This window comes from Vombatus ursinus, unplaced genomic scaffold (assembly GCF_900497805.2).
Source record: "Vombatus ursinus unplaced genomic scaffold, bare-nosed wombat genome assembly UNPS02014942.1, whole genome shotgun sequence".
Lineage (NCBI taxonomy): Eukaryota > Metazoa > Chordata > Mammalia > Diprotodontia > Vombatidae > Vombatus > Vombatus ursinus.
The window spans coordinates 4,627,319-4,643,897 of record NW_020954720.1 but is presented as its reverse complement, the minus strand read 5'-3'; the positions used below and the strand labels follow the sequence as shown (position 1 = coordinate 4,643,897).

The following is a 16,579-nucleotide window of genomic DNA, read 5'->3' as shown; positions in this document are numbered from 1 at the left end:
TATAAGAACTGGTAGATAAGTTTGTTGAGCCTTGGTCAATGATCTTTGAAAGGTCATGGATGATCTGGGGAGGGGAGTGAGTAATTTATATTTAGAATTGAATAGGATTTAAAAGCAAAAAGCATCAATAAAACTTTTGAAAACAAAATAAAGTTCATAAAAAAGTAGGAAAAGTGTCTCAGAACCAGAGAAAGGCAAGTGTTCTAATTTTTTTTTAAAAAGAGGAGAGAAGTCTGGAAGATATAGGTCAGTGAATTTGGATTACTGGCAAAATTCCATAATGTATTATTAACGGGATGGTTAATCATCTTGTTGTTGCTAATGTTATTTGTCCCTTGTGAGGACCATGACATCAGGAAAGTCATACTATGACTTGCAAGTGAATTGGATTTAAGTGAGGAAGGGCTATGCAAAGTCACCAGCTTCACTTTCTCTCCAGAGCCATCTGGGTCCGGTGGCAAGATATATATCAGGACACTGGAGATGGCTCCAGATGCCGTGGGAGACCTTGACCAAAACAGAAACAATTTTCTGGCCAAAACAGAAACAATTGCTATTTACATTCATTCTGAGTAATCAGGGCCCAAACAATGACCCTGTGGGCTTGGTCTGGGACCTATTCTTGGCTAACCTAGGAGAGCCAGAGCGATTTGGGTTTAAGGCAGGATTCTTAAGAAAGAAATCCAGCCCTTAAATCCAAGATGCCTTAGAGGTTTCAGTGATTTACATTTCTTTGGGCAGGAAAGGGTATGATACCCTATGTGGACAGAGGAAGAAGGGGAAGGGTAAAGGGTAGGAAAAGGAGAAGGGAAAGGAAAAGAAAGGAAGGGAAGGGAAGGGAAGGGAAGGAAGATAGAATGAAGGAGCTGCATTGCCCAACTGGATAATGATCCTGTAGAAAATAAAGAAATGATGAATCATAAGAAGCCATCACCATCATGGCTTCATGAATGATAGGTCATACCAGACTAGCTTTACTTCCTCTTTGATGGCATTCCTATGTTAGCTAATCAGATAATATAATTTACTTAGATTTTTGCAAAACATTTGGCAAAGTCTCACGCTACTCTTGTGGAGCACATGGAGAGATATTCATCTGTTCCTCTTTGAGACTTGTTCTTGGAATAGAACTGCCTGGATTAGAGGGTGAATAAGTCAAATCTCACATCAGCTCTATATCTCACCATCACAGACCATCCTTTACTCTATTCAGCCATCCATTGGAATTCTCATGACTATCTTGTCATCCATTCCACTGCCCCTTACCTAATCTGCTTCTCTTTGCATGTCTTGCCCAGGGAACAATAATCAAATCAATATTACCATTGCTAATGGAAAGGGCAAGATAATATATGATTTTATACCTCTATTCATTGTCTCTATGACTGCCTAGACTAAAACTCCTTTCTCTGGCCACCTCTTCTTTCAATAAGTGCTGTATCTTTGAATTAGGAAGCAATCACTGCAGTTGAGGACTCTCCATGTGAATTCCTACATTTAGTGGAAAAGGCCTCTCCAAATGAGCGATTGCGTGGCAACTCAGCATATATATTAAGGAGAAAAGGGAAAGGCTCATTCACAAGACTTATCCAACAAAATATTTATTAAAGTGTATTTCCTATAGCCTTAGGAGGGCTAGAGATAGGATCAGGATGCTGCAGTCTTTCAAATCCAAGTCCCAATTGGAATGGTGGAATGACAACTTCATAGATGACTCTCCAGCTTTTCCTTTTTGTTTAGAAAAAAAATCTCATCTCTAATACATGTTGGAGATACTCCATATTTTTTGAGGGTCCCAGGATGGTGATTGGTGGGGAACAATGTATTATCTCTTACCTCAGCTTTCAGATCTTTGAATTCAGTGATTAATTGAGGGGTATGGGACCATGAAAGTGAAATATCTCCTGACTTACTCAAGGTTGGCTAACAAAGTAGATAGGGACAGTCTTATTTATGACACTAGATGTTATGGGTACATCTAGGCCAGATGGACAAATTATCTGTGAGGTTATTATTGATAAAAGAAGGAGAGACTTTCTCAATTAGTTTTAGGGGGTAAAAACAAAAACAAAAATTTTAAAAAAGGGACGATTAATACTTGAGGATACATACCAAGTGATGTGGACATAAATCTTCCTAGAGAGTTTAAATTATCTGGTAAATGCCAGAAGAATGGTCTTGAGTTATTCTTTCAAATGAAAGGTCAAAGACAACATAGAGATATTAGTGGGTTTTTTTCTTGGGATTCTACAGGTGAAGTGCTAACTTAGATTCCATAAGAGAGGGGAAATAAACTTCTAAGGCACAAAAGATCCTACCAGGATTATTGTAAGGGCCTTACTTAATAATATAGCTATGTATGAGTGTGTTCATTTACATATTTAAATATTCACTTATTTTCCTCAGAGTGCAGAAGGAAAGTCCTTTAAGTTGCAAAATTCTAAGAGCAAAATTATGAAAAAAATTATTAATTAAAAAAAAGCAAAATATGACCTTATGCACATAATGAGAAATATGGTATCATGGATAGAAAGCCAGCTTCAGGGCTGAGAAGACCAGGTTTTGTGTCCTGCCTCTGACACATACTGGTAATGTGACACTGGACAAATATGAAAGAGTACTAATTGAACTTCTTAGTGCTTTAGGAAACTCTCCAAGACCAAAAGTTGTAGAGAAGTTGCCAGCCTGCATTAGTAGAGGAAATTTCCCTACTGGGAGTACTCTATATCAATGAAATTATAGTTCCAGTCTCTATTTCTATTCCTATACATATATTATGAAAGGTTCATAGAGACCACAACTCAGACATTTTTAAATGAATTATGGTAGACAGAGTGTGAGTAGATCCTACAGTATTCCCCCATAAACATGGAAGCTCCTTGAAGGCAGGAACTACCTCATTTTTTATTTGTATCCCTAGTACTAGCTCAGTGCTTGGCATTAGATGGTGCTTAGTAAATACTGGTTAATTAATTGACTGACTTGGAACTTTATGATTGACTATACCCAGTGAGTATCACAGAATGGAAGAATCACAGTATCTCAGATTTGCTAGCAACCTCAGGTACCAGCCAGTTCAATCTATAGAAGAACAAGAATCCTTCTCAACTTAAATGACAGATGAGATATAGTAAGCATGATCCCATTACTTCTAAAGAAGCCCTTTCAACTTTTGGGTAGCTTTGTTAGGAAATTCTTTTTTTTTTTTAACATTAGGTCAACATCGCATCTCTGCCACTTTCACCAATTGTTCCTGCTTCTGCCCTCCAAGCCAAACAGAAAAAGTCCAAGCCCTTTTGGCAGTTCTTTTAAATTCTTGAAGACAGCTCTATCCCCCTCCCAGGCTTCTTATCCATAGGATAAACATATCCAGAGGCAGGGAGAGATAGAGTGCTGGATCTGGAGTCAGGAAGACTCATCTTCCTGAATTCAAATCTGGCCTCAGACATTGACTAGTTGTGTGACCCTGGGCAAGTCACTTAACCCTCTTTGCCTCAGTTTTCTCATCTATAAAATGAGCTGGAGAAAGAAATGGCAAACCACTCTGGTGGTCTGACACCAAATGGGATCAGAAGAGTCAAATACAACAGAAAATGACTGAACAACAACAACAAAAAACATATCCAGTCACTTTAGTCAATTCTCATACGACATTTTCTTTAGTCACTTTAACATCCCAGTCAGTCTCCTCTGGGTAGTCTCCATTTGACTTGATGTTTTTCCTAAAACTTTGTGTCTAAAACTGAACACAATATGTCAGATGGAGTGTGATCAGGGCAGAATATAGTGTGACTTGCATTTTGCTCCTCCTGTGCATTATGCATCCCTTAATAGTCCAAGATCACATTAGCCTTTTGGTGCTATACAACATCACACTGTTGACTCATGAGCTTGTAGCACATTAAAACCTACAAAAATCTTTTGCATATAAATATGTCTCACCATGCCTCTCATCTTGTAGTTGTGAAAAGAATTTTCAAAATCCAAGTTTAAGGCTTTTCATTTATCCTTATTAAGTTTCATTTTTTTAGATTTGATCCAACATTCTAGCTGCAGTCAACTGGGCAGTGGTTTTCCTTGGAGAGTTGAATAAAGGTGTTGGAGAAGTTGCCTTTATCATTTATCTGAAAACAAGAAAAAATATTTGATGGGTCATTTGTTTATCTTGCTTTATAAGGTGCATGAATTTAAGCAAACAGATCTTTATTAAGTAAGTTAATCAGAGAAGATGATCCCTGACTCCCCTTCCTACTCTAAATCTGTTACAACATCAGTTTTTATGCCAAAATATCTTCATAGAGGATGGTGATTGAGTTAATGGAGAATCTGAAAGAATACTTTTAAATGGAGTCTTTATCATTTTTGTTGCTAGGAAAATTTCTAATCATCCTGATTGCTAACTGAACTGGCTTAGTTCCAACTAAAAATCCATCTTCTACAGGAAACTTTACTTGTTCTCCCTTAATGCTAACGCCTTCCCTCTATTGATTATCTCCAGTTTGCTCTGCATATATTATTTGTACACAATTGCTTTCATGTTGTCTTTCCCATTATATTGTGATCTCCATCATACTTGTGAGGGGCTGTCTTTTGTCTTTTTTTTTTGACTCTCCAGTGCTTAGCATGGTGTTTGGTACATATTAGGCACTAGATGAATGCTAATTAACTGACTGGTCTGAATCAGGAGTGGAGAACCTGAGCCCTCGAGGCCACTTGTGGAGCCTCTAGGTCCTCCAGTGTGGCCCTTTGACTGAATCCAAACTTTCAAAACATCCAAACAGAATGACAAATCTGTGAAGTGTGGATTCAGTCAAAGGGCCACACTGGAGGACCTAGAGGGCCACATGTGGTCTTGAGGATGCAGGTTCCCCACTTCTGGTCTTAACAATAATTTTACTCACTCAAACACTTATCAAGTGCTTACCATGTATAAAACCTCTTTGATCGGTGCTGAGGGAACAAAAATTAAATGTCATAATCTATGACTTCAAGGAATTTCCAGTATCACAGGATAAAGATAAGAGAAGGATACAATTATAATAAAGGAAAAAATGGGCAGCTCTGTTACCAGAGTAGACAGGTTGGTGGCAGCAGCCTGATCAGAAAGTGAATAATTACCATCTGCCAAGCCTCCAGTGCAAACCTAAGTATGGTACCTACAGGAGCCCTTTGAACTCTGCTCAATTTGTACCTGGAGAGTGGCAGTGGGTAATTTTCCTTCTCTGATTCTTGAGTTATTTTGAAGTTTAAATTTAAAAGTGTATTAGTGTTTTGCAGACCTTAAATCACTAAATAAATGTCAGTTATTATAATAGATAGTCATTTCCATAATAAACTCAGAGCACGAGCCCTACTGAATCAACCTGAAATCCTGCATTTAGAAAATCAGAGCATACCTATTCCCTCCCATCCCTCAGAGAGGGATGGGAGGGAAGGGAAGGGAATCACCACAATGCCACCATTCTCCTAACAAGAAATAAATGATGTCATATGAGACTGAGAATGTCATTACCATTCAGAGGAGGAAGAGATTACTTCTGGTTGGGGAGATGAGAGAAGGCTTCATGAAGGCAATGACATGTGTTAATAAGACTCATCTTTTTAAAAATTATATTTTCTACCAGAACTATCCAAGATGCTCTTGTGAACATGAGCTTCTTTTAACCATTTTCCAAGTGTCCCATGAACTTGTAATATTTTAGCTTGGCAGATCATACTCCATAATTTATATAATAATAGGTCATCCTTTGGAAGTAGGGAAGTGAATGTATTACTATATAGTACGAAAATATGTTTTGATTCCTTTTGGGGGAAAGTTTAGCTGAGGATAAATCTATAAATCATTGTCAACAGAAATGGGAATTAGCTCAATGAGATAACTACCCTGCTTGAGTAAGTTAACTTTATCAAGTTCAAAAAGTAAGGCACACATGCCACTCTCAGAGAGAGAGAAGAGACCAGCACAGAAGGGAAAAGAGGAGGGCTTAAGTTCATGAAAAGAAGGAGGCATATATACACATATAGAATATTAGGGGAAGAAGAAAAGGCTGCAATTTGTAGGGAAAGTATCTTGAAGAGATAGAACAGAACAATGTGACCTGGATCAGGGTCAAGTTGAACATTTTTTCTTTGCTTTTGGAAAATTTTATTGGGATCATCAGATCATAGATTTATAAGGGACTTCAGAGGACATCTAGTCTAACTCTCTCATTTGACAGAAAGAGAAACTGAGGCACACACACGTTAAGTGGCTTGCCCATAGTCTAATAGGGACACTGGGAGCTTTTGTTTTTTATACCATAATATAGACATTTTCCAATATTCACCCTTACCCTCACTGCCCTCCCTGCCCCTTGCCATATATAAGAACTAATAAAATCTTTCCTTGTAACAAAATAAAGTTAAAAATTAATTGACACAACAACTAAGTCTAATAGTTTGTGTAGCATTCTAGAGGGCAGCTAAGTGGTGCATTGGATAGAGTGTAGGGCCTGGAGTCAGCAAGACCTGAGTTCAAATTCTGCCTCAGGTACTTATTATCCGTATGATCCTGGGCAAATCATTTAACCCTACTTACCTCATTTTCCTTATCTGTAAAATAAGCTGGAGAAGGAAATGGCAAACCACTCTAGTAACTTTACTGAGAAAACTCCAAATAGGGTCACCAAGAGTCAGACATGACTGAAATGACTGAACAACAGAAAAAAAAAAACATTCTATATCTGGAGTGTCTCATCTCACTACCAAAAGGAGAGAGATGTGAAATTTATCCATTTGAGCCAATATTGGTCATTGCTTTTAATCCTAGTTCAGTTGCCTTGTTTCTAGTGTAGTTTTCCTTGATATTATTGTAGTCATTTTGTATATTGTTTTCCTGATTGTGCATTCTTTGTTCTTTATCAGGTTTTTAAGAATACTTCATGGTTGTTCTTTTTTGCTAAACAATATTGCATTATATTAATGTACTACAATTTGTTTAGCCATCCCCTAATCTATGGACATCTACTATCATTCCAGTTTAGTGATACCACAAAAAGAGGTGTTATATATTTTGGTTATATGTGGGACTTGTCTTTCTGTGTTTTACCTCCTTGGGGTATATTACCAGTAATGGTATTGCTGAGTTAGAGGATATGATATGAAGAGCTTAGCAAATCTTATTTAATTCCAAATTGTTTTCCATTGGACTAATCTAACTGGAATGCATTTATATTTGTATTTAGGCAAATGGAGCAAGGGAATCTTTTTAGATTTTAAGTTCTTAAAAACATAAGATCTTTGAGAAAAAAGAGACAACTTCCTTAGTTTCCTGATCTGTAAAATGGGGAAATTAATGCCAACAGCTTCCTCACAGGGTTATTTTGAAGTTTAAATTTAAAAGTGTAGTAGTGTTTTGCAGACCTTAAATCACTAAATAAATGTCAGTTATTATAATAGATAGTCATTTCCATGATAAACTCAGAGCATGAGCCCTACTGAATCAACCTGAAATCCTGCATTTATAAAATCAGAGCATATCTATTCCCTCCCATCCCTCTCTAAGGGATGGGAGGGAAGGGAAGGGAATCACCACAATGCCACCGTTCTCCAAACAAGAAGAAAGAGATAGAGTGCATGACGGAGGAAAAAGACACACCTACCTATACTGTTAAGTTTTATGAATTTTTTCCAATTTTTATAAAAAAAATCAAACTGGAAGGGGAAGACCCTCAAGGTTGCTGGCCAAAAGAGAAACGGTTAATATTTACATATGCACTGAGCCAGGAGGGCCCAAAAAAATAACCATTAAGTGGTGCTTGGGCAGGAACCTATTGTTGTCCAATCCATGAGATCCAGAGTGAATTGAGTTTAAAGCTTAGCCTTTGAGAAAGAAATCTACCCAGTTAATCCCAAGTCAACTAGATAGCTTTTGGCCATCAAAATTTACCCTCCTTTGGACAAAACATCCTAAGGGGAGGGGAGAAGAGGGGAGGAGAACCTGAGTTGCCCACCTGGAACTGGCCAGCCTGGTCCCCATTCAGGCAGTTTGGACTACTCACAGATTGTGGGGTTTTTTTTGTTTGTTTGTTTGTGTTTGTGTTTTTTGTTTTTATTAAAGGAGCCATCCTTTGACTCACTTCTTAAAGAAATCTATTCACTGAATGGGCATTGTTTCACTCAAAGTGAGAACTTCAAAAGACCCTAGCTTAAAAGGGCCAAGATTTCCCACTGCATCCTGGGCCATCTCCAGTTGTCCTGATGAATATCTGGTCACTGGACTCAGATAGCTCTGGAAGAGAAAGTGACGCTGGTGACTTTGCACAACCGTCCCTCACTCATATCAAAGTCAATCGCAAGTCACATCATAGTCTTCTTCATAAATGAAGGACAAACCACAAAGTTTTTTCAAGCTACAAAATACATAGATGTCATTGTCCTCTGTCATTTTCTCACTGTAGGAATATATTAGAGGTATTCTGTGTTCTGCCACATTTATTCCTGTTTTAGCTTGGCCTTGGAAACATTTGTTTCTTTTCTACTTACACAAGTTAATTGACTGCACAAAAGTTTATTATAGAGCAACTGAGTAAGTTCTTCAAGGACCAGAAGACTTTATATTGCAGATTGTGGTCTATCAGATACTGGTTCAAGGATTACAGACTGACCTTAAATAATTTTATTTTTCTGGGCCTAGTTCCTTTTAATCCTATTTTGGTCCTGGGTAACATTTGAGTTTAGAATTGCCTCTCACTGAAATATGTATTCATACAATATGCAAGGTATCTTGGGCAGGTATGTGGTCAGAAAGGTGGGGCATGAGAGGAGAACAATGGAGGAGAGAGATCCAAAAAGCTATTTCTTCACCCATTCTCCCTGATAGTACTATATTTATACCAGGACCTTTTTCACTGGCCAGATGTGGCATTCAAGACACATATCATGCTTTCATGCTGACTCCAGTATGTGGCATGGTGACATAGTAAATCAGGCCTTAGAAAATATAAGGATTTCAACAGGTGAATAGAAGAGGAGGAGGGTGATCGTGCATTCCAGGCATGAAGGATGGCATTAGTAAAGGCAGGAAAGCATTGAAGGTGTTCATTAAACAGTGAGTAATTTAGATTGGCTGGACCATAGAGCACATGAAGGGAAATAGTGAGAGATAATTCTGAAAAGGCAAGTGGTATTTAAGCTACTAACTAACCAACTAACTACAGGTGCCTCCATCACACCACCTCATACTCCCTGGAAAGAGGAAAGGGATTAGGTTCACAGTTTTGTTCGGTTCCTATAGAGCACAGTATCAAGTTATTATACAAGTCTAGAGAAAATGAAGGCCTGAGTTAGGTCTATGACTATGAAAGCAGAGAGGGATGTGACTGAATTATCAAAAATAAAATGAACAAGACCTGCATCTGGTTGGGGGTGGAGCATAAAGGGAAAGGGACAGAGACTAAATTTTTTAAAATGATTCTCATTGGGGAAGAATGATGTTTTTAAATGATTCTAGCTTAAAAGAGAATTTGAAAGGGGCACTGCAAACTGAATGCTTATCAAGACTTTTGTCTCATGTTTCTTCATAAAGGATTTCAGACAGAAATGATGCTGCTAAAACTTATAAGGCCAATACCTTGGATAACCGACTAACTAATAGGTACATGTATTTACTAACTTTGGGGAAAGGTTCAAGTACATAACTCTTCTCAGACTTACCTATCTTTTGTGTAAAGCTCCATTCTTATTAAATGTATTCCATAAGGTCTTTTATAATTCATGTTTCTGGTAGTAAGAAAATATATGAAGGTTCAAGAGTGAATGGCCTTTATATCAGGTCCACGACCAAAGAAAAAGGAAAACTTCATGGGGTCTTTGGAAATCAAGAGAGTCCGGCTCTGGAGCTCGTTACATTTACCGCATGTATATTACTTTAAAAGACATTCTGGCAGCAACAGTATTGACAAAAAAATCATGTAAATGCAGATTTTACGTTCTCATTACCAAGGAAAATGATTGAACACAGCTGCACAGCAAATAAAGACATTTGGTAAAAACAGAAGCAGCTTTTTTTGGGGAGGGAAAAAAAAAAGACTTCTTTGGAGATTCTCACAAGATACAGCCAAGATAGGGAGGCCATCTCTTGGTATTTATCTAAATACTTGTGCTTTCCTCCTTCCTCCACTCAAAGAATTTCTAACCTGTCATTATATTGAACAATCAAAATATGGATGATTATAACACAGATGGTATTAATTATTCTTTGTTGCCACTTGTTTATTTCTCAAATGTTGATGTTTTTCCCCCATCAGAGGCTTGTCCACATTCAGAACATCAGAAGCAACAAAGCCGTATGTACATTTCTACTGAAACTATATTTTAGAGTACAATATCTCTGTTTCTTTGTATGTATATTCAAGGTACTGCCTACCCTTACTTTCTACATTAACTTCAGACTCACACGATCATTTTTATAAATACATTTTTAAATAAACATGAAATCTGGGTTCTCTGTCTTCCTATTTGTTTTCTCCCTTCCTCCCTCCCTCTCCCCCCTCTTTTTCCCTCCCTTTCTCCCTCTCCCCCTCCTCTCTCTGTCTCTCTCTCTCCTCTCTCCCTCTTTCTCTCCTTCTCTTCCTTCTCTATTCCCCTCTCTCCTTTCTTCTCTTTCACCTTCTCTCTTCTCTCTCCCTCACCTTCTCTCTCCTCTCTCCCGCTTTCTCTCTCCCTCTCCTTCTTTCTCCATCTCTCTCCTCTCCTCTCCGCCTGTCCTCCCCTTCCCTCTCTTCTTCTCCTACCTCCTCTCCTCTCTTCTCTTCCTCTTTCCTTCCCTGCCCTCCTCTCCTCTCTTTCCTTTCACTCGCCTTCCTAATTTTCTTCTTTTCTCCTTCCCCTCCTCTCCTTCCTTTATCCTCCCATCAAATCCTACCTATAATACTTAAGTACCTGTATGACCTTGGGTATATTACTTAACCTCCCTGAAACCTCAGTTTCTTCATCTATAAGATGAAGGGCTTAGACTAGATGGTCTATGAGATCCCTTCTAGCTCTAAATCTATGAGCCTATGAACTTATGATCCCTTCCCCTTTCTTCCTCACTCTTTTCTACTGGTCATTGACTGTTAATGCTTTTCAGTTTCATGATGTTCCTGGCCACCACCACTACTACCTCCTTCCTACTTGACTTCACTTCCCTGCAATTCTTTTATTAATGGAAATGGGATTCCATAATCATGGTTGTCTATAAGGGGTGCACACTATAGCATTTAGATAAAATGGGTATTGGCCAGAATGTATGAATGGAAGATATGTTAAGATCTTGTCAGGCCAAATTTTAATCTTCAGTATTAATTTATTTTCCTTCTTTCCTTTAAAACAATAGAACTTTCAATGTTTAAAGAACATGAAGATTGTATAAGAAAATATAAACTTTTGTTATGAATCTTACTTTTAAAGAAATTTTTATGATTAATATGTAAAAATTAACAAGCTATTAAGATTATTTGTGCCTAGCCCCTTGTTCACTTCTTATTGTTTTTGTGCATTAATTTTTTGTTGTCGATGCTCATTTAGGAGTCTTCCTATCACTATCCAATATCTTTCTTTTTCTCTCCCTCCCCCTCCCACTCCACAACCTACCCTTGTGGTGATTTTCAATCATGTTTAATGTAAAATCAGTGTTTCTCAAGGAAGGTAGGTAAAGAGACCAAGTGCTGTAGCTGGTGTTAAGAGATATTGGGGGTTGAGAGAGAGGGTGGGTTTAAAGACTAGAAATAAGGAGGTCTTACTTTATCTTGGCCTCCTCACTAACCCAATTGTTATAATCAACCATGACCTTTTCTCAAAACAACAACAACAACAACAACAAAAGCCAAACCTGCAACCTTTGTTTTTGAAATACAGACCACCTGGAGCTTCTTTGAATACCAGCACCACGACAAGCACCACTGCTGCTGCTACTCCTGTTACAACTCCTGTAAAGAAAAAGAGGTATTCAGTGTTTGTTTATCATTGGGAAAATATTTTTCTGATAATTTAGTTGTACTTCTATATCAAAGTACTTCTCTACCTGATTGTGCAAATTGGGCTTGTCTGGGATGGACATTTAAAGTTTGTCTTTGTGTCTTCTCCTCTCCCTTCTTCATTCCCAATTTCTCTATGTTTATAGTCTTCCGTGTCTCCCAAATGCCCATCCATGCCCTGGTGATGACCTACCTATTGCTGCCCTCCTCATTTCCTGCCCAATGGGAGGAAGTATGGAATCACGTGAGGAGTACTATGCTATGAAGAAAAAACCCGAGTTCTAGATTGGGATCTGTCTCTAGCTATGTGAAACTGAGTGTTTCATTGAGTCTTCTGGGCTTGAATTTCCTCATCTGTAAAATCAGTGTGTTGGGTTTAGACTAGATCTCTGAGCAGCATGGTATAGGGGGATAAACAGTGGCTCCAGATTAGGATTCCTTGGGTTCGAAGCTTGCCTTTTACGATTACTGTATGAGTGATCTTAGGCAATCAATAATCAATCAATATGTCTTTATTGTCTATTAAGTGCTAGGAACAAGGAATGTAAGTACCAAAGAATGAAAAAAATCTTTACTAGTATTGTACTTACATTCTAATGGAGAGAATAAGTATATACAAAAATATATACAGCATAAATAGAGAGTTAATATAGGCATACATATACACACAAAGTGGTCAAACATAAGGTGGTTTGGGAGGGAGGACACTGGTAACTGGGGGGACCAAGAAAGGCTTCAATCAGAAAATAGTACCTAAGATACATCTTAAAAGACACGAAAGACTTTGTGAGATGGATGTAAGGAGAAGTGCATTTCAGGCCTGCAAAGAGACAACTAATGAAAAGGCACAGGGATGGGATATGGACCATTGGCTTTGAATGAGAAATAGAGAAAAGGTCAGTTTTGAGGGACTGTGGAATGCAAGTCACTTAACCTCCTTGGGTCTCAGTTTCATCATCTGTTAAATGGGGAAGAAGGTTGAACTAGATGGCCTTTGAGGTACCTGCTAACTCTAGCTCTATGATCTTATGATACCTTCTAGCTCCAAGTTCAATTAAGTCTTTGATATAGCAAATTAGTAGCTATGTTAGAACAAGAATCCACATCTTTTCTCTCCTTATGCATTGCTTTTTGTATTACACCATAAATCTTAATAGAAACCTTCTAGAGACAATGCCCCACACTTCAAAATAACAGCGATAGTGGAAACATAAATCATTATGTCATCCTAGTAGGGCAGAAACTTTGGGTGCAAGTAAATCTTTCCTAAGACCCCTTAAATCATGCTGCCTAAGTGGCTACTTTTTTTGCCATGTATAGACTAGCTAGTTATAATCAAAGTACAATCAAAATTTTGATAACAACTATATAGAGAGGACTCCTAGGTAAAATATTCAGTATTCCTATGACCATTACCATCTTCTTCTCTGATTAGGTCTTGCTTTTTTGGTAAGATAGGAGCTGGAACTCTCATTTCATTTTCATAAAAAATTTCCAGTGATGAATTCCCTCTAGCAATGCAGATTTGAACCATCTATGTAATTGATAGGCTTAGAGAGTTACCTATAGCAGGGCTTCTTAAACTTTTTCTAGTCACAGCCCTTTTCTCATTTTAGCAGTGTTCTTTGGTGTTGTATGGCATGATGACAGGCTCAGTGCAAAGTGCACATGCTTTGTGTTCAGAACCAAGGCTGCAGTGAAGTTGTTTGATGCAACACAAGTAAGTGCTGCCATAAACACCTCAGATTCATTATGTGTTTGATTTTGAATTAATTTTTGGCCAGTGTTCATCCCCCTATGCCATACTGCTTAGAGATTTATTCTAAATCCAATGTGCTGATTTTATAGATGAGGAAACTGAAGCCCAGAAGGTTCAGTGAAACACTCAGTTTTACATAGCTAGAGACAGGGCCTAATCTAGAACTCAGGTTTTTCTTCATGATATAGTACACCTCACATGAAACCATACTTCCCCTCATTGGACAGGAAACGAGGAGGGCAGCAATGGGTGGGTCATTACCGGGGCATGGATGGGCATTTGGGAGATACGGAAAACTATAAAAATAGAGAAATTGGGAATGAAGAAGGGAGGGGAGAAGATGCAAAGACAAACTTTAAATGTCCATTCCAGATAAGCCCAATTTACTTTCAGAAACTTTTTACTGTTGCCATATTTTTGCAACCCCATGTGGGGTTGTGAACCACAGTTTAAGAAGCACTGGCATAGAGCACTTCTCAGTGCTTGACTTGATGAGGTCATATGGCCAATATGTGTCAGCGGTAAGACTTGAACACAGGTCTTCTTGACTACAATGCCAGCTTTCTATGCACATGCCTTTGCAACCTTTGTTAAGACCCATCCAATAGGTATAGAGCAGCAAATAAACCTGTAATGCCAGGAAAGAAGAAAAGATTGAGGAATTCCATGTTATAAAAACAATAGTACAGTATTAGAGGTACAGAAACCAAATGATATTAATAAAAAACACAATACTGACTCATGCCTAGCTGTTATGCTTGTGACTATTGCATTTCTTGGGGAGATTTGAAAAAAAAAAACACTTTAGTCAGCCCAGCACCAAAACTTGATAACCTCTGTTCTTTGGCCCCTCTCATGCCTAGAGTTACATGGGGCCTTAGAGGTCAGTTAGTCTAATCTGCCACGAAAGCAGGAGTCTCCTCTACAATGCCCTTCATACCTGGTCATCTAGCTTTTGCTTTAACACTACCATTGACTAGAAATTTGCTATAATGTGAAGCATTAGTGAACGGTTTGAGTATTTAATATGTCAAAATATTGAGTTGGAATTTGAGTCACTATCACTTTTCACCCATTTGTCCTACTTCTTTCCTTTGTTATGATAAAAAATATATCTCCTACCACATGACAACCTATCATGTATTTGAAAATAGCTATTATGGTTGCCCCATTCTCCCTCTTCCAGCAGAATAAACATCCTTAGTCCTTGCAATAGTTCTCCAGATAGTATATTTTCCAGACCCCTCATTTTCCTGTCTATCATCCTTTGAGCACTCCTTATTGCTTTACCTTTTAATCTTTTTGCTGGACCTCTCAGATGCTCCTGCCAATCCAAAGGGTAATTAAATGAGGTCTGTTTTTTCTTTATTGGCAAAAAGATTTCTGCACTAAAGGTGACACTATTTATGTCTCTGAGTTTGATTCTTTATATTTTCAGTCATTATTTCTTTGACACTATTGTCACTACAATGTCTTATTTAGTGTCCAAAGGAAACCAGGAAATTGATTTCAATATAGAGAGCATGAATGTATCATGGGTATTTTCCATTCTATTTACAAGAATTGGTATTTATAAAAAAAATAAACTAACATAAAATAATTTGTCTTTTTTGGCTGCCAAATGTTGTAAGTTGATCCTAAAAAGGCATTGCTTTGGGATTAGATCTTCTGAACATTTTGTTTATAACATGTGTTATTTCTTAACAGACAATCCTGGTTTCCACCACCACCTCCAGGGTATAATGCCACCCAGAATGCAGCAGGAAATAGAAGGTAAGGACCTAATTTGCTGGGTAATTTTATAGGAGAATTTTTTTAAAAAGTGTTATTTGAGATGCTTTGGAATATTGTTGGTATTTAGTTGTTCAGCCATGTCCTCTTTGTGATCCCATGGACCATAGCATGCCAAGCCCTTCCAAATTCTGACTTTTGATCCATCCAGACTGGCATTCCATATCATGTACTCTGCCTGTAAGCTAAATAAGGTGACAATATACAGTCTTGTCATACTCCTTTCCCAATCTTAAACCAATCAGTTGTTCCATGTTTGGTTCTAATTGTTGCTTCTTGACCTGCATACTGGTTCCTTAGGAGAAAAATAAGATGATCTGGTACTCACATCTCTTTGAGGACTTGACACATTTTGTTGTAATCCACATGGTCAAAGGCTTCTATTCTCCATTATCTCTAAAAGCCTGTTCAAGTTCACATTCTTTGTTTCCATGACACCGTCTATCCATTTCATCCTCTGCCAGCCCCTTATCCTTTTGCCTTCAATCTTTCTCAACATTAGGGTCTTTTCCAATGAATCCAATGTTTTCGTTATGTGGCCAAAGTATTTAAGCTTCAGCTTCAGTATTTGACCTTGTAGTGAATAGCCTGAATTAATTTCTTTAAGTATTAACTGATTGATTAAAATTCCTCACTGTCCAAGGAACTCTCATAAGTCTTCTTTAGCACCACAATTTTAAAGTTTGGCACTGAGCCTACTGGAAAAACCATAGCTTTGATTATACATACTTTTATCAGCGAGATAACGTCTCTGCTTTTTAGTATGTAATGCAGATTTGTCATAGCTTTCCTTCCAAGGAGCAAGAGTCTTTTAATCACTGCCATCTGCAGTGATCTTTGCACCCTAGAATATAAAATCTGACACCGCTTCCATTTCTTCTTCCTCAAATTGCCAGGAAGTGATGGGATCAGTTGCCAAGATCTTAGTATTTTTGATGCCAGCTTTTACATATTCTTTTTTCACCCTCATCAAGAGGCTTCTTAATTCTTCTTCACTTTCTGCCATCAGAGTGTTATCTGCATATCTGAGATT

General features: G+C 37.9%; 1 protein-coding gene across 16 annotated transcripts in view; it reads left to right on the top strand.

Annotated features, from left to right (window-relative positions):
• The window catches only part of SCEL (sciellin), a 149,391-nt gene that overhangs the window by 46,820 nt on the left and 85,992 nt on the right, over positions 1 to 16,579 (top strand). For 14 of the 16 annotated variants that reach the window (XM_027844586.1, XM_027844579.1, XM_027844588.1 and 11 more), the window contains 4 exons: positions 9,566 to 9,634; positions 10,287 to 10,325; positions 11,878 to 11,964; positions 15,463 to 15,528. In XM_027844586.1, coding sequence (XP_027700387.1) covers positions 9,566 to 9,634; positions 10,287 to 10,325; positions 11,878 to 11,964; positions 15,463 to 15,528 — 261 coding nt within the window. The remainder of the gene's footprint in view (positions 1 to 9,565; positions 9,635 to 10,286; positions 10,326 to 11,877; positions 11,965 to 15,462; positions 15,529 to 16,579) is intronic. The other 2 variants (XM_027844587.1, XM_027844583.1) reach the window with 1 other exon arrangement.